Genomic DNA, 24601 nt, shown 5'->3' on the forward strand with positions numbered 1-24601 from the left:
GGCTTTACCCCCAGCCAGGGAGACCCCAGCAGAGCCTGAGAAGTATGGATATATATCTCTCTCAGGTTCCCGAGAGCCTGGTGTACCCTCCAAAACCAGGGCAGCAATATGTCATCATCCGGGCAACTTGGACACCCACCTCGGGCTCCTCATTCATGGAGAAGATGGTGCTGGTGGCTCTTCATGCTGGCTACATCTTTATCCAGACGGAGAAGACCATCTACACCCCTGAGCACTTGGGTACAGCCCCAAGGCACTTGGCTCAGGGCAATCACTGGCTCTCATCCCCAGTCTCTCCCAATGTCTGAGATACTCCCATCCCCTAAAATCTTCTCCACCTCCCAAGATCTCTCTCTATGCATAAGTGCTCCCCCCCCACTGCCCAAGATCCAAACTGTCTCTCTCTCTCTCTCTCTTTCCCTTCCTCTACCCAATACTCAGAGTCCTCCTTCTCCCCTAGTTCACTACCGGGTGTTCACTGTGAACCACAAGATGGACCCTGTGACCAGGACATTCACTCTGGACATCAAGGTGGTCTTTCCTAATGGGGGTGGGGGGGTGGATCCTGGACACTGGGGTTACACGGTGTGCCAAAGTCCCGGGGGCATGAGCCACCAGGGCCCTCCCAGAGGGCAGTCACCAGCCCCACCCCCTATCCCCGCAGAACCCAAAGGGAATCACTGTGATTAGCCAGAGTCTGATGGCCAAGGACGGCTTCTTTTTCAGCTCCTTTCACCTCCCAGAGCTTGTCAGGTGCCCTTGTCAGGTCTGGGAGCCCGAGGGGTGGCAAGGGAGGCTGTCATTCTCTGTCTCCATCTCTCTTAACTTTCTGTGCCTCAGTTTGGGGACCTGGACCATCGAAGCCAGCTACCAAAGTACACCCAAGCAGAAGTTCAAGGCTGCCTTTGATGTGAAGGAATATGGTGAGAAAGGTGTGGGTGGGGTGAGCAAGATGAAATACGCCAGGGACAGGACTTGGAATGGAAAGGAAGTCTCAAGGGGAACCTCTGCTGTAAACCAGGGCCTGAGCTGGATGCTAAGTGCTGGGTGCTGGTGTTCCAGCCCTTGGGGCTTGGCAGAGCCACCAAGGAAGGAGCACGACTGGGAGGGGATGAGGGATCAGGTACAATACTGAGGGTGCCCATGGCTTTTTTTTCTCCCAGTCCTCCCATCTTTTGAGGTCCAGCTGGTCCCAAATAAGACTTTCTTCTACCTCAAGGATGAGGCTCTGGGCGTTGACATCCAGGCTCGGTGAGCCCCCTTCCTCCCAGCCCTGCCAGAAGACCAGGGACACAAAGATTGAGTACAGAGAAAGAAGCGCCAGGTGCTATGGCTCATGTCTGTAATCCCAGTGCTTTGGGAGACCAAGGCAGGAGGATCACTTGAGGCCAGGAGTTCAAGACCAGCCTGGACAACATGGCAAAACCCCTTCTCTACCAAAAAAAAAAAAAAAAAAAATTAACCAGGCTGGCTGGGCATGGTGGCTCACACCTGTAATCCCAGCACTTTGGGAGGTTGAGGTGGGTGGATCACCTGAGGTCAGGAGTTCAAGAACAGCCTGGCCAACATGGCAAAACCCTGTCTCTACTAAAACTACAAAAATAGCCAGGCATGGTGGTGCATGCCTGTAGCCCCAGGGACTACTGAGGTGGGAGAATCCCTTGAACCCAGGAGGCGGAGGTTGCAGTGAGCCGAGATTGCATCACTGCACTCTAGCCTGGGTGACAGAGTGAGACTCTGTCTCAAAAAAAAAAAATTAGCCGGGAGTTGTGACACATGCCTGTTGTCCCAGTTACTAGAGAGGCTGAAGTGGGATGATCGCTTGAACCCAGGAGGTAGAGGTTGCAATAAGCCAAGATTGTGCCACTGCACTCCAGCCTGGGTGACAGAGTGAGACCCTGTCTCAAAAAAAAAAGAAAGAGAGAAGCAAACCACTTCTGTAGCATTTAGGGTGGCAGACGTACTCTTCTCCCACCCATGAGATATTCTGGGCTACCTGTGTTGTCCTGTGAGGACGTACAGACCATGTCTGCCACCTGTGAGGTTGTATAAACCATTTCTTCAAGTCTATTTAGTTGTACAGGCCACCTTGTCTACCCAATGGTGTTGTACTGCGTCCCATCTCATCTGCCACTTCACAGTTTAGACCATCTCTGAAAGTCTATGAGGTGGTACAGGTTATCTTTGCCATCATGAGATTGTCCAGACCATCTCTGCAGCTCTATGTGATGGTAAATGACACACTTGCTGCCTTGTGTTTTACAGACCATCTGCATTGCTCTATGAGGTTGTGCAGGCAATGCTGTCCACCTGAGTTTGTACGGGCTATGTCTGCCACTTCTGGACATTATATTAATCATTCCTGCAGCTCTAACATGCTACATAGGCCACCTAGTTTCCCTGGTGAGGCTGCACAGGCCACTTCATAGGTTGCCCAGACTTCTTTGTGGCTTTATATAGTTTTAAGTCCACCTCTACCATCTTGGGAGATTGCCTAGACCACATCTGCAACCCATCGAGGCTTTATGGGATATAGTCGTCACCTCCCAGAGTTGTGTGGATCATCAATGAAACCATCTAAGTTTCCAAGGGCCACCTCTGCCCCTCCCAATTTTGCACAGCTGTGTCTGAAGCAACATGAGGTATGTGGGTGCTTCAGATACAGTGGAATTATCCTCCATCCCCCAGGTATATATTTAACAAGCCAGTGGACGGACATGCTCTGGTCATCTTCGGGGTGAAATTGGACTCCCGCCGGATCCCTATCCAAAGCTCCCTGCAGAGGGTGGAGGTGACTAAATCCCAGCTCCTCCCCAACCTCCAATCCACTCCACTCTCTAACGCTCCCCAAGAAACCATATCCTCTTCCTCTATCTTACCCTAAGAACAGATCTCTGAAGGCCTGGGCCACGTCTCTCTCCAGAAGGACACGTTGATGGCCGCATTCCATGGCCCAGAAGAGGACTTCATTGGAGGCTCAATCTTTGTCAATGTCACCGTGTTCTCCTCAGGTGCCACCCTCACCCAGGCCCCTGACTGAGGTCAGGACATAGTGTTCTTGCCCAATGCAGACACTCCACCTATGTGACCTTGGGCCACCTCCCAACCTCAATTTCCTCATTAGAGAAATGGGTGGAAGGAGCTGAAATTGTGTTATTGTCTTTCTCTGCCTTCACCAAGATGGGGCTCTCATACTAGTCCTGCCACTCACTTAAGAAATTGAACTCCCTCACAAACTCTACGTTCCCACTGTCTCTACAGGGGGTGAGATGGTGCAAGCCGAGACCTCAGGGGTGAAGATCGTCCAGAGCCCATACAACATCAAGTTCACCAGGACACCCCAGTATTTCAAGCCAGGAATGCCCTTCCACTTTCGGGTCAGAGTCTAGACTCACTACACCCAGGGACTCAGGGCCCCCTCCCCAAAACAGACTTCCCACAAAGAGACAAAAACCCACACTGGACTCACCTGCATCCAACTCATCTGAAGGTTGAGTCCACCATGTTCCCCAGACTAATCCCAGAGTCCCTCCAAACCTTAACCCCAAAGCACAGTGATGGCTCCAGAATTTCTCTATGGGGATTTAGAGGCCACAATCAGGCTGGAAGGTGGTGTTTGAGGGTTTATCTAGAGGCTGCATTTGCACAGCAAACATGGTCTTTTCACATATATTAATTTGGATGGGCATTAGGAAAGTCAGGGATATCCTTTGGCACCAATCCTACTCCAAGTCTCCTATAGGCTCTCATGTGTCCTCCTTCCCTCTCCACTCTCAGTCTTCCCACTCCCCATCAGCTCTGCAACTCCCAGGGTAACCACATGTGGTTGTACACTGCAAAGCTCTAGGAGGTGCCATTGATAAAAACTCTAATATGAATGGTGCCCCTGGTGTTATTTAGTGCACCATATATAAAGTTGTACAAAGCAGTCCTATTCAGATCACATTCCAGTCTCACCTCTCACACCAGGCCACTGCAGGCTTTTCCTTCACCTTACCCCAGATTCCACCCCAGGTCTTCGTCTCAAATCCTGATGGGTCCCCAGCTTCCAGAGTCCTTGTCCACTCCCAAGACCACAAAGTGTACACCTCAGCTGAGGGGTTGGCCACTCTGACCATCAACACAGATGCAAATCTGGACAAGCTCCCCATCGAGGTACTAACTTGACAAGGCAAGGAGGGTGGGATTGGAGCTGTGTGAGTTGGAAGGTTTGGGGTTTACTTGCCCATCATCTTCCCTAGGTGAAAACTGAGGAATCTCTTCAGCCAGAGGAGCAAGCTTCAGCTAAGATGACAGCTTGGCCTTACTTGACTCAGGATGGGTCAGGAAACTTCCTGCACATTGAAGTAAAGACATTGGGCACAGAGGTTGGCAGCAGCATCCAGCTGAGCCTCAACACAAGGCATCAGGACCCTAAAACCACGGACCAGATTACTCACTTCACCATCCTGGTGAGGGGCTAGGACCAGGGTCTGAGTCAAGGAATTCTTTCCTTGGAAAAACCTTGGCTGGCTGGGTTGGAGAAACTATGAAAAAATATGTGAAGGTGGCAACAATCTTGAGTGGGCTCAGATCTAGAGGCTGAAGAAAAGAGACTATGAGCCTCCATTGTGGGGTGGGACAGATTCAGAGAAAGACTGGCCCTCCCTTCTCATCCTTGACCTCCCTTGTCTCCAAGGTCCTGAGTAAGGGCCAGATCGTGAGTGCCAAACATCAGTCAAAAAGCCAGGGGAGTGTCTACACGTCAGCCATTATTGATGTGACTTCAGCAATGCTGCCCTCCTTCCGCATTCTGGCCTTTTATTTACTTCCCAGAGGAGTAAGCCAGGACCCTGAGTTGGTGGCTGATTCCATATGGATTGATGTGAATGACAGATGCATGGGGACGGTAAGCCAAACTCCTTGTAGTTGTGCATCACCATCATAAAGCCCCAGAAAAGGGCTGTACAAGTTTAGGCATTCCCAAACTGGAAGCCAGGGAAGAGAAGGAGAATATGTGACCTTAAGAGCTCAACATAAGGTGTGGCAATGATGCAAGTAAATAAATATACGGAGTTGGGATTAGCCTAGTGGAGTTCCCAGATGCTCCACCAGAGCAGTAGGGAACATAAACCTGAAAGTGTAGTTGTGTGGTCTATGATTCCCTTTTTCTGACATCTCTCTTTTTCTTGGCTCAGCTGAAAGTTGGCTTGAAGAATGATAGATTCTTCCAGTCTTTGGAGCCCAATAGCCAAGTCGAACTGAAGGTGACAGGTGATGCAGAAGCCACAGTGGGGCTGGTGGCTGTGGACAAGGCTGTCTATGTTTTGAACAGCAAACACAAGCTCACTCAGAAGAAGGTAAGAGCATGTGGGCTTTGGGCCAAGATGTTGCCAGGATATTCTAGCTGGAGCCTCAGCTTTTTCAGCCATAAAGAGGACAACATCAATGTAAGGATTCAAGGAGATGGTGCAAAGTCGAATGACTGAAAGGTGATAAGAGCTCAAAAAATGGGAGATAGTATGAGAATTATGATTTGAGCCTGCAATTCCAGTACACCATTTCTCCTTTCATGGAGGAGTCATATAGGTCCCAAATCCCAGTTCCTGTCTTGACCTCTAGGTCTGGAATGTGGTGGAGGAACATGACATTGGCTGCACAGCAGGAAGTGGGAAAGACAGATTTGCTGTGTTCAAGGATGCTGGATTGGACCTGAAAATCAGCACAGGAATGGATAGCCTGGCAAGCTCAGGTACAGGCTTGGGGGGTTGGGGCAAGAGGAGGGCAGAAATGGGTGCAGTGCTGCCTACTTGGGTTTAGTGTCAAAGAGATATGGGCTGTAATCCACATCCTGTCACTTACCATGGGCCAGTCACATTTCTCTCTGAGTCTTGATTTCTTGGTCCACAAAATAGAGATAATAATAGAAGTAACTCACAGTGTGTTGGTTAAGACAGGGTTAGCCATGTGTATCAAAGATACAAATAACAGTAGGTCAAACAGGTAGTTTATTTCTCATTCAGTAACACTACAAATGTCATCCTGGGACTCAGACTCCTTCTAGGAGTCCATCCATGTCAGGCAGCAAGATGAAGGGAGGTGGAAAGGGGAGGACACTTCTTCCACATCTCATTGGCCAGAATACAGTCACATGGCCCCACCTAAGTGCAAGAGAGGCTGGGAAATGTAGTCTTTATTCTGAGTGATCTATACAATATGGAGGCTTAGTTGTCACAGATGAAGGATGGTAATGGATTTGGAAACAACTAAGAGTGTATTCTCTCAGCTATAAATTGTAATATTAATAACAGTTCTAATTTATTACATGCCAGGCCCCGTGCTAAGTACTTGTATATGCATGATCTCATTGACAGAACTATGATTATGCCCATTTTATGTCACTGGGGAAATTAACACCCAGAGAGGTTAAGTGACTTGTTGAAAATCGCCCAGGTTTTAAGTGACAAGTCTTGAATATAGGAGGCTGTCAGATGAAATGAAGTGATGCATATAAAGCGCTGGACATACAGCAAACAGCCAATAAACATCATCAAGGATATTGATAATGATCTTGGCAGTTGTTCTATCATCATTCTCTCTGACCCCCAGACTGGCCCTGCCCCCAGGACCCTCCTCCCAGCCGCCATCGCCGCTCCATGAAGAGGCTGGAGACAAAGAGGAATGCAGGTCAGTGTTAAAGCTGTATGTCTCCCTCCATCTCCCCAACTTACGGTATCCATCAGGGCTTAGAACAGGACACCAAAACCACTCTATATATTTCTAGCAGGGAGGGATCTAATAGGGGGAGTTTGGTGCTTACGAAATCATTAGATGGGCTTTTGGGGTGGAAGTTGGAAGGCTGCTTGCTGGGACTCAAGATCACCCACTTCAGTCTTGCAATCCATGAAGTATCAGGAAACTGCTGCCAATATCTCTCAAAGTGCTGGTAGGTTGATAATCAAACACAAAATCATGCCCATTACAAAAACACACATAGACTGGAGCCCACCCATCAGCTACCACTGCTGCAGGAAAAATGGTTTCTGCTTCTCTTCTATCTCCCAGATCTCTCATAAAAGCATGTCAGTGGCTGCATCTAATCCCATTCAGAATCCTAGTGCAAGGGAGTCTGGGAAAGTAGTTTTCAGATGTCTAGCTTCTGGGGTTCAGGATGGAATATAGACAAAAGGAGAGATAGGTCTTGAGTGTCATTGGACAATATCTGACTAAACTGCCATCCTGAAGGCTAGAATGTGGACCAGAAGAAAAGGCTTTGAGCCCGGAGTCAGAGGAAGATGGGAGGCAGCATGTGGTGTTAGAAGCATGGATTCTGAGGCTGGCATGATGGCTCATGCCTGTAAACCCAGCACTTTGGGAGGCTAAGGCAGGTGGATCACTTGAGGTCAGGAGTTCAAGACCAGCCTGGCCAACGTGGTGAAACCCTGTCTCTACTAAAAATACAAACATTAGCCGGCTGTGGTGGTGGGCACCTGTAATCCCAGCTACATGGGAGGCTGAGGCATGAGAATCGCTTGAACCTGAGTGGCAGAGGTTGCAGTGAGCCGAGATTGCGCCACTGCACTCCAGCTTGGGTGACAGCGTGAGACTCCATTTCAAAAAAAAAAAAAAAAGCAGTATGGATTCTGGTCCCACCTCTGCCACTTGGGAGCCTTGACTCTAGGCAAATGAATTCACGTCTCTGTGGCTCAGCTTCCTTGTCAGAATCTCACCATGTGAGTTCAATATGAGCCTTCAGAAAGGGCACAGATAAGGCACTAGGCATAGAATCTACCACAGAGTAATCGCTAAATAGTGGCAAGGTGTGCATAGCGTCAAGGTGAATGGGTCCCAGCTTCTTAGGTCCTGCCCAAACCTCCTCTTTCCCTCTGACTCTGGCCCACAGTGAACAAGTTTAAGACAGAACTGGAGCAAAAGTGCTGTGAGGCTGGGCTCCGGGAGAGCCCAGTGGGGCTGTCCTGTGAGGAGAGGATCTGGCATGTCCGCCATGGTCCAGCGTGTGTGGCTGCTTTCCTGGACTGCTGCCATCTGTCTGAGACCCTGACTCGGGAAGCTCGAGAGTATCAACTGCGTCTGGGGACAAGTGAGGGGGCCATGGCAGGAGATGCAGGGTGGGGGGCTTCATGGAGGGATATAGAATGACATGGGACAGGTGAAGGAGTGATATGGGCCATGGAGGGTTGGAGAGGAGGACTCCACAAGGAGTCTGGTGGAACATGGAAGAAACATGAAGGAGACTCCACCTCACATCTGCTCCCTCCAGCGGATGAAGAGGAGGACTTCGATGACCTCTTCTTGGATGACATGCCTGTGCGGTCCTTGTTCCCCGAGAGTTGGCTCTGGAGGAAGTTCACTCTGCCAAAGAGTGAATCGGGGTAGGACATCAGCCTCCATGCCAGAATCTGGTCCCAGGTCCTTGCAATCATCAGTGGATGCTGGTCAGGGACAATGACCCCAGCAGTGACATTGAGCCTCAGGACAGTCCCACAATTGGGAAAACATCTTAATGGATTCCCTAAAAGGATGACCCTCTAGTGATGCTGTCACTAATGAGGTGACCTGATGATCCTCAATAGTGACCATAACCCCTGCATGGTGACCCCTAATCCAGAAGCTCTATCCATGCAGCACAAACTCAGTGATGTTTTCTCACTCACAACAGCATCTCCCATTACCCCATCTCCGTGAAGGTGCCAGATTCCATCACCACGTGGCAGTTTGTGGCGGTCAGCCTCAAGGCTGGACAAGGTGAGCCGCAGCAAGCCCAGTGCCAAGAGAATGGGAGTATGGTGACCTTACCCAGCCCCTCCCCCAACCGAACCTCTGCTTAAACCCAATGTGCTCTCCCGGCTGTAGGTCTCTGTGTCTCGGACCCCTTTGAGCTGACAGTTATGAAATCGTTCTTTGTGGACCTTAAGTTGCCCTCCTCCGTGATCAGGAATGAGCAGGTCCAGATCCAAGCCGTGTTGTACAATTTCAGGGATCGCCAGGCCAAGGTGAAGCCCCAAGCCCTCAACTTCCTGCCAAAACCTCTGCTAGCGTGTATTTTATTTTATTTTTTAATGACTTTATTTCATTTTATTTATTTTTTGAGACAGAGTTTGCTCTGTCACCCAGGCTGGAGTGCAGTGGCACGATTTCGGCTCACTGCAACCTCTGCCTCCCAGGTTCAAGCGATTCTCCTACCTCAGCTTCCTGAGTAGCTGGGACTACAGGCGCCCTGCCACCATGCCTGGCTAAGTTTTGTATTTTTAGTAGAGACGAGGTTTCGCCATATTGGCCAGGCTGGTCTCAAACTCCTAACCTCAAGTGATCCACCCGCCTCGGCCTCCCAAAGCGCTGGGATTACAGGAATGAGCCACCGCACCTAGCGTATTTTATTTTATTTTTGGAAACAGAATATTGCCCTATCACCCAGGCTGGAGTGCAGTGACGTGATCTCGGCTCACTGCAATCTCACCTCACAGGTGCAAGCAATTCTCGTGCCTCAGCCTCCCCAGTAGCTGGGATCACAGGTGTGGGCCACCATGCCTGGCTAATTTTTAGTATTTTGGGCAGAGACAGGATTTTGCCATGTTGCCCAGGCTGGTCTCAAACTCCTGAGCTCAAGTAATCCACCCTCCTCAGCCTCCCAAAGTGTTAGGATTACAGGTGTGAACCACCGCGCCCAGCCTGTTAGTGTGTTTTAGAAAAGGAAATTCGGTGTATTTTTATTCCTGTGGGTCAGTGAAGTGGTGGCTCTTTTGGAAAATCTAAGGTATTCTCTTATTTAGCCAGGCATAGTGCTGCACACCTGCAGTTTCAGCTACTTGAGAGGCTGAGGTGGGAGGATCGCTTGAGCCCAGCAGGTCAACGCTGCAGTGAGCTGTGATTGCACCACTGCACTCCAGCCTGGGTGACAAAGTGAGACCTTGTCTCTACAAAAAGTGATGTTAAAAAAATTAGCCAGGCTTCATGGCATGCACCTGTGGTGCCAGCTGCTCAGGAAGCTAAAGCAGGAGGATCGATTGAACCCAGGAGTTTGAGGCTGCACTGAGTTGTATTTGGACCACTGCACTCCGGCCTGGGTGACAGAGCGAGACCAAGAAAGAAAGAGAGAAAGAGAGAGAGAGAAAGAATAAGAAGAACAAGAGGAAGAAGAAAAGAGAAGAAGAAGAAGAAGAAGAAAGAAGAAGAAGAAGAAGAAGAAGAAGAAGAAGAAGAAGAAGAAGAAGAAGAAGAAGAGAGGAGGAGGAGGGGGAGGAGGAGGAGGGGGAGGAGGAGGAGGGGGAGGAGGAGGAGGGGGAGGAGGAGGAGGGGGAGGAGGAGGAGGGGGAGGAGGAGGAGGGGGAGGAGGAGGAGGGGGAGGAGGAGGGGGAGGAGGAGGAGAGGGAGGAGGAGGGGGAGGAGGAGGGGGGGAGGAAGAGGGGGGAGGAGGAGGAGGGGGGAGGAGGAGGAGGGGGGAGGAGGAGGAGGGGGAGGAGGAGGGGGGAGGAGGAGGAGGGGGAGGAGGAGGGGGAGGAGGAGTAGGGAGGAGGAAAGAAAGAAAGGAAAGAAAGAGAAAGAGAGAAAGAGAGAAAGAGAGAGGGAGAAAGAAAGAAAAAGAGAGAGAGGAAAGAAAGAAAGAAAGAAAAAGAAAGAAAGAAAGAAAGAAAGAGAGAGAAAGAAAAAGAAAGAAAGAGAGAGAGGAAAGAAAGAAAGAGAAAGAAGAAAGAAAAAGAAGAAAGAGAAAGAAAAGAAAGAAAAAGAAAAAGAAAGGAAAAGAAAGAGAGAAAGAAGAAAGAAAAAGAAAGAAGAAAGAAAAGAAAGAAAGAAAAAAGGAAAAGAAAGAAAGAAAGAGAAAGAAAGAAAAAGAAAAGAAGGAAGGAAGGAAGGAAGGAGGGAAGGAAGGAAGGAAGGAAGGAAGGAAGGAAGGAAGGAAAAGGAGAAAAGGGGGCCAGGCATGGTGGTTCATGCCTGTAATCCCAGCACTTTAGGAGGCTGAGGCCGGCGGATCACAAGGTCAGGAGATCAAGACCATCCTGGCTAACATGGTGAAACCCCGTCTCTACTAAAAAATACAAAAATTAGCCAGGCGTGATGGTGGGCCCCTGTAGTCCCAGCTACTCAGGAGGCTGAGGCAGGAGAATGGTGTGAACCCGGGAGGTGGAACTTGCAGTGAGCCGAGATCCCACCACTGCACTCCAGCCTGGGTGACAGTGTGAGACTCCATCAAAAAAAAAAGAAAGAAAGAAAGAGAGAGGAAGAAAGAAAGCAGAGAAAGAAGGGAGGGAGGGAGGGGGGAGAGAGAGAGAAAGAGAAAGAAAGAAGAGAGAGAAAGAAAGAAAAGAAAGGAAGAAGAAGGCAGGAGGGAGGGAGGGAAAGAGGAAAGAAGGGAGGAAGGAAAGAAGGAAGGAAGGAAGGAAGGAAGGAAGGAAGGAAGGAAAGTTAAACCTCACAACAACCCCATCAGATGGGTACTATTATTGTTCTTGGTTTAGAGATGAGGAAATTGAGGCACAGAGAGGTTAAAGGGCTTGCCTGGAGTCACACAGCGCATAAATGGCAGATGGGGCTCTGACTCAGGCTGGGTCTGTGGTCCTCATCGCTAGGCTTCGCTGTCACCTACTCAGGTATCTCAGGGTGGGGAGGGGACTGTGACCCTAGGGTCCTGGACCACACCATACATCGATACCCCCTCCCTTTGCCCATCCTGCCCTAGGTCCGAGTGGAGTTCCCCCACAAGGAGACGCTGTGCAGTGCGTCAAAGCCAGGAGCACCATCCCGCCAGGTGGTGGTCGTGCCCCCCACCTCCTCCAAGATAGTACGCTTTGTGCTTCTTCCTCTGGAGACAGGCAAAGTGGACGTGGAGGTCAAGGCTGTGGGCTACGGGGTCCAGGACCACGTGAAGAAGACACTCTTGGTCCTGGTAATGGGCACTCCCAACTCTCTAGCTGCTGGTGCAGACAGCGGGGCTTCCACCAGGTCCAGGCAGGGCATGTGGGCCCAGGATCGATAAGCAAGGCTCCTAGATGGGAATGAGGTGAGAGAGAACAGATTTGAAAGTTCAGTCAGTTGGCTGGGCACGGTGGCTCAAGCCCGTAATCTCAGCAGTTTGGGAGACCGAGGTGGGTGGATCACCTGAGGGCAGGAGTTCGAGACCAGCCTGGCCAACATGGTGAAACTCCAACTCTGCTAAAAATACAAAAATTAGCTGGGCATGGTGGTGCACACCTGGAGTCCCAGCTACTTGGGAGGCTGAGGGAGGAGAATCGCTTAAACCTGGGAGGTGGAGGATGCAGTGAGCCGAGATTGCACCACTGCACTCCAGCTGGGTGACAGAGCGAGACTTCTCAAAAAAAAAGAAAAGAAAAAAAGAAGAAAAAAGTTTAGTCAGTGGACTGATGTGAGGGGGTCGGGTCACAAGCCCCCACTTCAGAGTTTTGGAGTCAGGCCTGGGTTCTAATCTTGTCTCTGCTGTGTGACCTTGGGCAACTTACTTAACTTCTCTGTTCTGAGCCTCCATTTCCTTGCTTGCAGGATGAGGATAATCATCATATCCATGAATAAACATAGAGCTGGGAAAATGACCCAGAACCAGTGTATGGCCCTATCAAAAATACTTTCTTAGGATGGCCTTGGTGGCTCATGCCTATAATCCCAGCACTTTGGGAGGCCAAGGCAGGAAGATCGCTTGAGCCCACGAGTTCGAGATCAGCCTGGGCAATATAGCAAGACCTCTCTAGAAAAAAATTAAAAATTAGCCTGGCATGGTGTTGTGCACCTGTAGTTGCAGTTACGCAGGAAGCTGAGGGAGGACTGCTTGAGCCCATGAAGTTGAGCCTGAAGCTGAGATCACGCCACTGCACTCCAGCATGGGCGACAGAGCAAGACCCTCTCTCTAAAAAACAAACAAACAAAAAACTTTATTTACTTAACCAACACATGTTTAACACTGAAGATATAAATGCTTAAGCATATTAACTCAGGCCGGGCGCAGTAGCTCACGCCTGTAATCCCAGCACTTTGGGAGGCCGAGGCGGGTGGATCATGAGGTCAGGAGATCAAGACCATCCTGGCTAACACGTTGAAACCCCGTCTCTACTAAAAATACAAAAAATTAGCTGGGCGCGGTGGCGGGCGCCTGTAGTCCCAGCTACTTGGGAGGCTAAGGCAGAAGAATGGCGTGAACCTGGGAGGTGGATCTTGCAGCGAGCCGAGATAGTGCCACTGCAGTCCAGCCTGGGCAACAGAGCGAGACTCGGTCTCAAAAAAAAAAAAAGAATATTAACTCAGTCAGGTGTGGTGGCACCCCCCTGTATTCCCAGCTATTTGGGAGGCTGAGGTGGGAGGATCATTTGAGCCTAGAAATTTGAGTCCAGCCTGGGCAACCTGAAGTTTTTTTTTCTCTGGAAAAAAAATTAACTAGGCCAGGCATGGTGGCTCATGCCTGTAATCTCAGCACTTTGGGAGGCTGAAGCAGGTGGATCACTTGAGGCCAGGAGTTCAAGCCTGGCCAACATGGCAAAACCCTATTTCTACCAAAAATACAAAAATTAGCCTGGCTTGATGGTGTGCGCCTGTAATTCCAGCTACTCAAGAGGCTGAGGCATGAGAATCCCTTGAACCTGGGAGGTGGAGGCTGCAGTGAGCTGAGATCATGCCACTGCCTCCAGCCTGAGTGACAGAGTGAGACCCTGTCTCAAAAAAAAAAAAAAAATTAACTAATTCAGCCCTCCAAACAACCCTATGAGTGAGGGACTATTATTATCCCCCTTTGACAGATGAGAAAACTGAGGCAGAGAGAGGGTAACTAATTTTCCCAAGGACACACAGCTAGGAAGCAGAAGAGCTGGGATTCGAACCCAGGTTTTTGGGCTCCAGAATCTGTGCTTATCACAGCCAAGCAATGCCTCTTCTCATCATCACTGCGATTGTCATTTTGACTGTGGTTGCTGTTTTTGCTTTTGACTTATATCCTCATCTCATCCCTCAGGCAGGGGGTCAGATCCAGCAAACGTCCTATAGCATCGTCCTGGAACCCCAAGGTTTGTGAGATCTGCAGGGGACATGTGAGAGCCTGGGGCTGTGCTAGGGAGGAGGAAGGAGTCGGCATGAGGGGATATGCCTAGGTGGGGATTCCAAGCCCCAGCCCCGGGCTCTGTGCACCCTGACTTCCCCAGCCCCAGAGCCCACTTGTCACAGAAGGTTGTGGTTATTCAGGTCAGACCCAGACAAAATTGGTGCCAAGACAGGAGTTCTTGAACATGGTACCCGACACGGAGGCGGAAGTGTTCATAAGCGTTCAAGGTGCTGGGGGACACAGGGACGTGGGGAGGGCTGACACTGGGTCCTCTAAGGTCCACAAAGCACCAGGGCAGGAGGAGCCATGTGGGGCGATCAGTAAACCTTGGTGGCTTAGGCATAGGCCACTCCCAGGGTGACCCAACTCCCACCCGACAGGTGACATCCTTGGTGAGACAATCGTGGGCAGCCTGACACCCAATGAGATTCAGCGGCTGCTGCGGGTCCCCACGGGCTGCCCTGAGCAGACACTGAGCTCCCTGACGCCCGTCATCATCCTGTCCCGCTATTTGGATACCACCGGCCAGTGGGGCAAGGTCGGTGTGGAGCACAGGGACCAGGTGATGAAGAATATTGTCAGCGGTGAGAGCGGGAACCCTCCTGGGGCCTCCATGAGGGTGCCTGGGGATCTCCCAGAGGGTGGCTGAGGCACCCCCAAGATTGGGGAAATCTTCGTGCGACCCCCCCAGCCCCCGCCTCAGGCATTAACACCCAAACTATGACTCCTTCCCCAGACTACAACCTGATACCAATTCCCCAAGGTCATCCCCCAGCTGTGACACACCCATGGGAATTCTTCACCTGACCACTTTCCCAGGCTTCAATCTTTTTTTTTTTTTTTTTTTTTTTGCGATGGAGTTTCGTTCTGTCACCCAGGCTGAAGTGCACTGGCGTGATCTTGGCTCACTGCAACCTCCGCCTCCCAGGTTCAAGCCATTCTCCAGCCTCAGCCTCCCAAGTAACTGGGATTACAGGTGCCCGCCACCATGCCTGGCTAATTTTTGTATTTTTACTTTTATTTATTTATTTATTTTGAGACAGACTCTCACTCTGTCGCCCAGGCTGGAGTGCAGTGGCGCAGTTTCGGCTCACTGCAACCTCCTCCTCCTGAGTTCAAGTGATTCTCCTGCCTCAGCCTCCTGTGTAGCTGGGATTACAGGTGCCTGCCACCACACTCGGCTAATTTTTGGATTTTTAGTGCAGATGGGGTTTTGCCATGTTGGCCAAGCTGCTCTAGAACTCCTGACCTCAGGTGATCCACCTGCCTTGGCCTCCCTAAGTGCTGGGATTACAGGTGTGAGCCACCACGCCAGACCTCCAGGCTTCAATCTTATGACAGACACCGTGATTTCTCCCAAAAAGCCATCCTGCAAGAGGATGTTATGCTCAGGCCCTGCCCCAGGTTACACCCCCTCAGTGCTACTCCCAGGGAACCCCAGGGAACACCCAAGCAGCAAACCCCAGAATAACCCCAGGCAGTGGCCTCTTGGTTGCACCTGTATGCTGATACTTCCCCGGGTTACAACCACACACCCCAGGGAGCAACCAGAGATGAACACCCCTAGTAACACCAACAGACCTCTGAGTTAATTGGTCCCAGGTTACCCTCAGACTCCAACTTTCCCTCCAGGTTTTCTCAAGCAGTAATCCCACAGGTAATGTCCAGATACTGTCACTCCAATGCTCCAAGCAAACAGTAAACCTCCAGGGGAACTTCAAGTAATACCCGAGTAGCGAGGCTCGGAATACACCTGAAAGGCTGGGTGTGGTGGCTCACGCCTGTAATCCCAGCACTTTGGGAGGCCAGGGCAGGAGGATCACTTGAGCCCAGGAGTTTGAGACCAGCCTGGGCAACATAGTGAGACCCCCATCTGTACAAAAAAATTTTAAAATTGGCTAGGTATGGCGGTTCGTGCCTGCAGTCTCAGCTACTCAGGAGCCTGAGTGGGAGGACTGCTTGAGCCCCAGAATTTGAGACTAGCCTGGGCAACATAGTGAGACTTCATCTCTAAAAAAATTAGCCTGGTGTGGTGGCACATGCTTGTAGTCCCAGCTACTTGGGAGGCTGAGGTAGGAGGATAGCTTGACCAGGGAAGGGTGAGTCTTCAGTGAGCTATGATTGTACCACTGCACTCCAGCCTGGGTGACAGAGTGAGACCCAGTCTCAAAAAAATAAAAATAAATAAAAAGAGGGCTGGGCATGGTGACTCACACCTGTAATCCCAGCACTTTGGGAGACCGAGGCAGGTGGATCACCTGAGGTCAGGAGTTCAAGACCACCCTGGCCAACGTGGTGAAACCCCGTCTCTACTAAAAATACAAAAATTAGCCAGGTGTGGTGACGCATGCCTGTAATCCCAGCTACTCGGGAGGCTGAAGCTGGAAAATGGCTTGAACCTGGGAGGTGGAGGTTGCAGTGAGCCGAGATCGCACTACTGCACTCCAGCCTGGGCGAGAGAGCAAGACTCCATCTCAAAAAAAAAAAAAAAAGAAAACTCCCACGTAGCACCCCTCAAGTTGCCCCATCTCCCAGGTTACACGTGGACAACAAGACCTTCCATGATTTCTTCCAGCAGCAACTCCAAGGGTAGCATGCCCTGCCCGAGTCTCTGAGGTGAAAGTTTCCTGGGTTACACCCAGAGACAACTGCATCCTGGGTCCCTCAAAGTCATTCCTGAACCCTGCTCCTCACTTACATCTGGGCCCTAAACACCCCTCCAAAGTACACCTGGACAACAGGTCTCCCCTTCTAGCTTACCTCTATGTGTGACACCCCCGTGTCACCTCCAGTCCCTGCCCGCCAGGTTATTCCTGATAACACTGACTGTCCCTCAAAGCCCTGCTCTGTTTCCCCAGGCTACACTCGGATGCTGACCCACCGGAGTTCAGACGGCACCTACCACACCTCCAAGGGGAACCCAGGAAGCACTTGGTGAGGATGACCCTATCTCTCCTGCCACTGCCACCCTGGCAGCCCAAGGGGCCAGCCTGGGGTCTGATGACCCAGGAGCATCCACGCTGTAGAGTCGCGGGGTCTTGGGGTGTCCAGTGCACGGCCCTGGGGCATTCTACACTGGCAGACGTGGGCAGCGGCAAATGACTGGGGTCCACCTGGAATGGTGTGGACCATGGTGTAGACTCCCCTGTCCCAAAGCCCCCTTGGCTGCACTTCGCATGTGTCACCTTCGCTGTCTCCTGACAGGCTCACAAGCTATGTGTTCCGCGTCTTTGCCCTGGCCTACTCTATGATGACGACTCAAGTGCTTAGCCTGTCCTCTCTCTGTGACATGGCCAACTGGATCATCATCGACAGGCAGGCAGAGGATGGGCACTTCCTGGAGAAGGGCCCTGTGGTCATGACATCCATGCAGGTGATCACAGCCTTCCCTGCCTGGGCCATTCAAACAAATCCCAGGGACTCTGTGCACTAAGAGGGAGATTTCAGGCTCCCAATCTGTTCTCGGGCAGAATGAGAACAGGAAAGAGCTGAGACTCAGTGCCAAGGATAACATCCTCCCCGGTCTGAACCACCTCATATTCTTGTTAGAATGTGGGTGAGGCTGGGCATATCTGGGAACCCATCTCTTCTTCATCCCCACATCAAGCAGTGGCTCGCCCTGGCCCTCCTCCCTTAGGAACTGAGTCCTCCCCAGCTTGCACACCCATCCCCACCAAGAGTCCCCTCACACCAGCATCCAGAAATGTCTTTCAAATGCAGCCTGGTAGGTCTCTCCCCTGTTCAAACACCTGCTGTGGCTCACAGCTATCTTTGTCTGTATTACCTCCTAGGCCTCACCTCACCTCTCCCTTCTCACTATTCACACTTAACCACTCATGGGCTCCTCCAACTCTCCTCCAAAAAGCGCTTTTGCTGCCCTCTCTGCATGCACCAGGCCAAATTATTATTATTATTATTTATTTTGAGACAGAGTTCCACTCTGTCACTCAGACTGGAATGCAGTGGCATGATCTCACCTCACCACAACCTCCATCTCCTGGGTTCAAGCGATTCTTATGCCTCAGCCACCTGAGTAGCTGAGATTACAGGCATGCGCCACCACAACCAGCTCATTTTTACACTTTTGTTTCAGTAGATGGGGTTTCACCATGTTATCCAGGCTGGTCTCAAACTCCTGGCCTCAAGTGATCTGCCCACCTCGGCCTCCCAAAGTTCTGCGATTACAGACATGAGCCACTGCTGGAGTGCAGTAGCACGATCTCGGCTCACTGCAACCTCTGCCTCCTGGGTTCAGCCTATTGTTATTATTTTTAGGGACAGGATCTTGCTCTGTCACCCAAGCTGGAATGCAGTGGCTCAATCATAGCTCATTACAGCCTCAAACTTCTGAGCTCAAGAGATCTCCCTGCCTTAGCCTCCTCAGTGGCTGGGACAACAGGTGCACACCACCATTCCTGGCTAATTTTTTTTTTTTTTTTTTTTTTTGAGATGGAGTCTCGCTTTGCTGCCTAGGCTGGAGTGCAACGGCGCAATCTCGGCTCACTGCAACCTCTGCTTCCCAGGTTCAAGCGATTCTCCTGCCTCAGCTTCCCGAGTAGTTGGGACTACAGGCATGCACCACCATGCCCGGCTAATTTTTGTAGTTTTAGTGGGGACGGGGTTTCACCATGTTGACCAGGCTGGTCTTGAACTCCTGACCTCAGGTGATCTGCCCACCTTGGCCTCCCAAAGTGCTGGGATTACAGGCATGAGCCATTGCCCCTAGCACTGACATGACCTTTTTTTTTTTTTTTTTTTTTTTTTTTGAGACGGAGTCTCGCTCTGTCACCCAGGCTGGAGTGCAGTGGCGCAATCTCGGCTCACTGCAAGCTCCGCCTCCCGGGTTCACGCCATTCTCCTGCCTCAGCCTCTCCGAGTAGCTGGGACTACAGGCGCCCGCCACCACGCCCGGCTAATTTTTTGTATTTTTAGTAGAGACGGGGTTTCACCGTGGTCTCGATCTCCTGACCTCGTGATCCGCCCGCCTCGGCCTCCCAAAGTGCTGGGATTACAAGCGTGAGCCACCGCGCCCGGCCATGACCTTTTTTTTTTTGAGACGGAGTCTTGCTCTGTCGCCCAGGCTGGAGTACAGTAGCATGATCTCAGCTCACTGCAACCTCCACCTCCCGGGTTCGAGCGATTCTTCTGCCTCAGCCTCCTGACTAACTGGGACTACAGGCAAGTGCCACCATGTCTGGCTCCTTTTTGTATTTTTAGTAGAGACAGGGTTTCACCATATTGGCCAGGCTGGTCTTGAACTCCTGACCTCGTGATCCACCCTGCCCCCCCGACCTCCCATAGTGCTGGGATTACAGGCGTGAACCACTGCACCTGGATTTTTTTTTTTTTAACAGAGTCTTGCTCTGTTGCCCAGGCTAGAGTGCAGTGGTGCAATCTCGGCTCACTGCAACCTCCGCCTCCTGGGTTCAAGCAATTCTCCTGCCTCAGCCTCCTGAGTAGCTGGAACTACAGGCTTGTGCCACCACACCCGGCTAATTTATTGTATTTTTAGTAGAGACGGGGTTTCACCATGTTAACCAGGATGGTCTCGATGTCCTGACCTCATGATCCACCGGCCTCAGCCTCCCAAAGTGCTGGGATTAGACATGAGCCGCTGTGCCCGGCCGACATGACCTTCTTATAAGGACACCAGTTATTAGACTTAGGGTCCAACCTAATCTAGTATGACCTTTTCTTAATTTTAATTACATCCTCAAAGACCCAACCAAATAAGATCACATCTTGAGGTCCCGGCTGAACATGAATTTCGGGGTCACTATTCAAGTCCAGACAGGGGATGAGGGTGGAAGCTGGGGTACTAAAGTGGTCATTTTCTAGCAATGGGAAGACTTTTCCACTCTGACCTCAGTTTTCTCATCAGTAAAATGGTGCTGCTGCTAGAATGCTCTGAGATGGTCTACAGAACTCAGCTTCTTGTGTTGATAGCTTTTTGTTTGTTTATTTGCTTTGTTTTGTTTTTGAGACAGAGTCTCTCTCTGTCGTCCAGGCTGGAATGCAACGGTGTGATCTTGGCTCACTGCAACTTCTGCCTCCTGGGTTCAAGCAATTCTCTCACCTCAGCCTCCCCAGTAGCTGGGCTTACAGGCACCGGCCATCATGCCCAGCTAGTTTTTGTATTTTTGTAGGGACAGGGTTTCACCATATTGGCCAGGCTGGTCTCAAACTCCTGACCTCTGGTGATCCTCCTGCCACAGCCTCCCAAAGTGCTGGGATTACAGGCATGAGCCACCGCACCCGGCGGATAGCTTTTGTTCGTAGGGAAGACCCCAGGGAGGCAAACCTCTCCTCTCTGTCTTCATCCCACCTCCACCGTCATCCAGCCCAGAGCTGGGTACCTGGAAACTTCTCAGGGTCAGACAGGAGAGGCTGAGGAAGGCATCTCCAAGACACTGAGGGAATCACAGATGGGACTCTGCATCCACAGGGTGGCTACCAAGGCTCCGAGGAGGATGTATCCCTCACAGCTCTTGTCCTGATAGCCCTGAATGAGGGAAAGGAGTTGTGCAGCCAGAAGGTAGGACCCCAGAGAGGAGGGCAGGATCTGTAAGGTCCTCTAGCCCCAGCATCTGGAAAGCTCCCCCACCCTCACGTCCCTCTGGCTCCCTTTAACTCCCAGACTTCTTTCCTCTGATCATCTCCTTCTGGCCCCTCCCTCTGACCCTCTAGAATTTGATGGTCAGCATCGAGAGAGCCCGTGGCTTCCTGGAGAGAAAACTTCCCGACATTCAGACAACCTTTGCCGTAGCCATAGCCTCCTACGCACTGGCCCTTGCCAAGAGCTCCCAAGCCAACGACCGCCTGGACAGCTTTGCCAGCCCTAGTGGGTGTGGGATGCTTCTTAATCAACCTCAGCCATGGAGTGGGGAGGGGGTGATCTCAAATCCAGCAATGTGTCATTCATCACTTAGTGTTTCCTGAGCATCCACTGTGTATCAACTCTTGAGCTCAGACCCTGTGAGACCAAGGTGAACAACACTGATAAGTTCCCTGCCCTCAAGGGTCCCACCGTCCTTGGAAGAGACAATCAGAAGATAGGCAGGTCACCATATAATTCCAAACTGAGGCTGGGAGCAGCAGCTCATGCCTGTAATCCCAGTACTTTGGGAAGCCGAGGCAGGTGGATCACCTGAGGTCAGGAGCTTGAGACCAGCCTGGCCAACATGGTGAAACGTCTCTACTAAAAATGTAAAAATTAGCTGGGCATGGTGGCGGGTGCCTGTAATCCAAGCTACTTGGGAGGCTGAGGCAGGAGAATCGCTTGCAGCCAGGAGGCAGAGGTTGCAGTGAGACAAGATCACACCACTGCACTCCAGCCTGGGTGACAAAGGGAAGCTCAAAATAATAATAATAATAATTCCAAAATGAGACAAGCACTGAGATGATAACACTCAAGGTGGGTGGGAGAGATGGCAAGGGGAGGGGAGTACAGGTTGGAGGCTGAGATGAAAGATGGAAAGACATACCTGCTAGGTGTGATGGCTCATGCCTGTAATCCCAGCTACTTGGGAGTCCGAGACAGGAGGATTTCTTGAGGCCAGGAGTTCAAGACCAATCTGGGCAACATAGTGAGACCCCATCTGTAAAAATGTTTGTAATTAGCTGGGTGTGGTGGTACGCACCTGTAGTCCCAGCTACTAGGGAGGCTGAGGCAGAAGGATCACTTGAATCCAGGAAGTCAAGGCTGCAGTGAGCTGTGATCACCCCACTGCACTCCAGCCTGGGCAACAGACCAAGATTCTGTCTCTATTAAAAAAATAAAAAAATAAAAAATAAAAAATAAAACTTTTTTTTTTGAGACGGAGTCTGGCTCTGTCGCCCAGATTGGAGTGCAGTGGCATGATCTTGGCTCACTGCAACCTCCATCACCTGGGTTCAAGCGATTCTTCTGCCTCAGCCTCCCAAGTAGCTGAGATTACAGGCGTCCACCACTGCGCCCGGCTAATTTTTGTATTTTTAATAGAGACGGGGTTTCACCATGTTGGCCAGGCTGGTCTCAAACTCCTGACCTCAGTGATCCGCCCGCCTCGGCTCCCAAAGGGCTGGGATTACAGGCATGAGCCACCGTGCCTGGCCAAAAAAAAAAAAAAATTATTTATTTATTTATTTATTTATTTATTTTGAGACGGAGTCTCGCACTGTCCTCCAGGCTGGAGTGCAGTGGCGCAGTTCCACCTCCCGGGTTCATGCCATTCTCCTGCCTCAGCATCCCAGAGTAGCTGGGACTACAGGCGCCCGCCACGACGCCCGGCTAATTTTTTGTATTTTTAGTAGAGACAGGGTTTCACCGTGTTAGCCAGGATGGTCTCGATCTCCTGACCTCGTGATCCACTCATCTCGGCCTCCTAAAGTGCTGAGATTACAGGCTTGAGCCACCGTGCCCAGCCAAAAAAAAAAAAAAGAACGCTTTTTAAGGCACACCTTCATGAAAGGCCATGGACATTTCAAGCAAAGGGAACAGCACAAGCAAACACCCTGAAGTGGAAAGAGTGCTTCGTGTTGTCAAGGATGGAAAGGTTATAAAACCTGCCCATGGGCTGGGCGCAGTGGCTCACACCTGTAATCCTAGCACTTTGGGAGTCCGAGGGGGGGTGGATCACTTGAGGTCAGGAGTTCGAGACAAGCCTGCTCGACATGGCGAAACCCCGTCTCTACTAAACATACAAAAAATTAGCCGGTCATGGTGGCACATGCCTGTAATCCCAGCTACTCGGGAGGCTGAGGCAGGAAAATCACTTGAACCAGGGAGGCGGAGCTTGCAGTGAGCCAAGATCGTGCCACTGCACTCCAGCCTGGGCATCAGAGTGGGACTCCATCTCAAAAAAAAAAAAAATCCCATGGCTGATCCTATCTCATCCCCAAAGGTCCATATCCCATCTTCTCCATTCTGCAAGTCAAGCAAAGTGGAACTAGGAAAATTTGCTTGCAGTGGGACTGGAGGGACCTGAAGGATTTTTTTTTTTCGTCCAGGCTGGACTGCAATAGCATGATCTCAGCTCACTGCAACCTCCACCTCCCGGGTTCAAGCGATTCTCCTCCTCAGCCTCCTGAGTAGCTGGGATTACAGGCACCCACCACCACACCTGGCTAATTTTTTTGTATTTTTAGTAGAGACGGGGTTTCACCATGTTGACCAGGCTGGTCTCGAACTCCTGACCTCAGGTGATCCACCTGCCTTGGCCTCCCAAAGTTCTGAGATTACAGGTGTTAGCCACCGTGCCCAGCCAGGAACTTTTTTTTTGAAACTCAATTTCCCCATCGGAAAAGAGAGTCCCGTCTCCTAGGGTCATTCTGAAAATTGGATGTCCATGTTTCCTCAGTACAGAGCTTCACATAAAGTAGGTGATCAGGACTGCGCACGGTGGCTCACGCCTGCAATCCCAACACTTTAGGAGGTCGAGGTGAGAGAATGGCTTGAGGCCTCCCGGCCTCAAGACCAGCCTCAACAACATAATGAGAATCCCCCCAACCCCCACTCCCCCATCTCTACAAAAAAATAAAAATAAAGTACGTGATCAATAAGATGGCAGATGAGAAAACTGGGCCAGATGACACAAGGAGAGGGCAGGTTAAGGTGGGTGGGCCCAGCTCTGGGTGACAAGGCGGGCGTCCCTCTTTCTAGACCAAACCCACTGGCCGGTGGATGAGCAGAACCTGGGCTCCCTGTACACCATTGAGGCCACAGCCTATGCACTCATGCAGAAGCTGGAGCTGGGCCGGTACAATGAGACGCACGCCATAGCCAAGTGGCTACTAGAGAAGCGGGAGCTGGGAGGAGGCTTCGGGTCCACCCAGGTGATGGGGACCCCTGGGAGGTGAGGGTCAGGGTCGCTAGCCAAGGTGCTGACACGCCCAGCCCAATGGGGGAGTGTGGGGGCTGTCCGTGGTGCTGACACGCTGGCCGATGGTTTCTCGAGTGCTGTCTGTGGTGCTGATCCACGTTCCCCCACCTCCCCGCCCCATTCCAACACTCAGACAACGGTGGTGGCCCTTGAAGCTCTGACCCGCTTCCGCGAAGCTGTCCCTTTCAAGGGCGTCCAGGATCTCCACGTCCAGATCAGCGCCCCCAAGAAAGCCCTGAATGTGAATTGGCACATTGATCACAGCAATGCCTACCAACAGCGGTCAGCAAAGGTATGTCACTGAGGGGCAGGCCAGAGTCCATGCAGAGATGGCACTGGAGATGAGGCCAAGCGTCATGTCCCTGCTGATCTCCCTCCTCAAAACATACCTCAAGATATGTGGCTATACTGTCAATGTATTGATTCATCTATTCCATCAACATTTCCTGAGCATCTACTATGTATCAGTGACTCTCCTAGGCATTGGGGTTATGTTATGAAAGATCCATGGTCCCTGCTCTTATAGAATCTAGAAGAGTCCATAAGATCTACAAGAAAATGGCCCGAGTGCCATGGCTCACTCCTGTAATCCCAGCACTTTGGGAGGCCGAGGTGCGTGGATCATCTGAGATCAGGAGTTCGAGACCAGCCTGGTCAACATAGTGAAACCCCATCTCTACTAAAAATACAAAAATTGCTCAGG

At 51.1% G+C, this 24601-nt stretch overlaps 1 protein-coding gene across 1 annotated transcript; it reads left to right on the plus strand.

Annotated features, from left to right (window-relative positions):
* The first annotated feature begins 8301 nt into the window (after nt 1–8301).
* Nucleotides 8302–20977, plus strand: LOC129460569 (putative protein C3P1). Its single transcript, XM_055238602.1, has 10 exons — nt 8302–8372; nt 8660–8745; nt 8854–8993; nt 11678–11746; nt 13952–14003; nt 14179–14265; nt 16897–16972; nt 17243–17411; nt 20484–20573; nt 20726–20977. Exons 1-10 carry the CDS (start codon nt 8302–8304, stop codon nt 20975–20977), a joined length of 1092 nt encoding a protein of 363 aa, XP_055094577.1.
* Nucleotides 20978–24601: the final 3624 nt, after the last annotated feature.

This window comes from Symphalangus syndactylus, chromosome 13, assembly GCF_028878055.3.
Source record: "Symphalangus syndactylus isolate Jambi chromosome 13, NHGRI_mSymSyn1-v2.1_pri, whole genome shotgun sequence".
In the NCBI taxonomy this organism is placed as follows: domain Eukaryota; kingdom Metazoa; phylum Chordata; class Mammalia; order Primates; family Hylobatidae; genus Symphalangus; species Symphalangus syndactylus.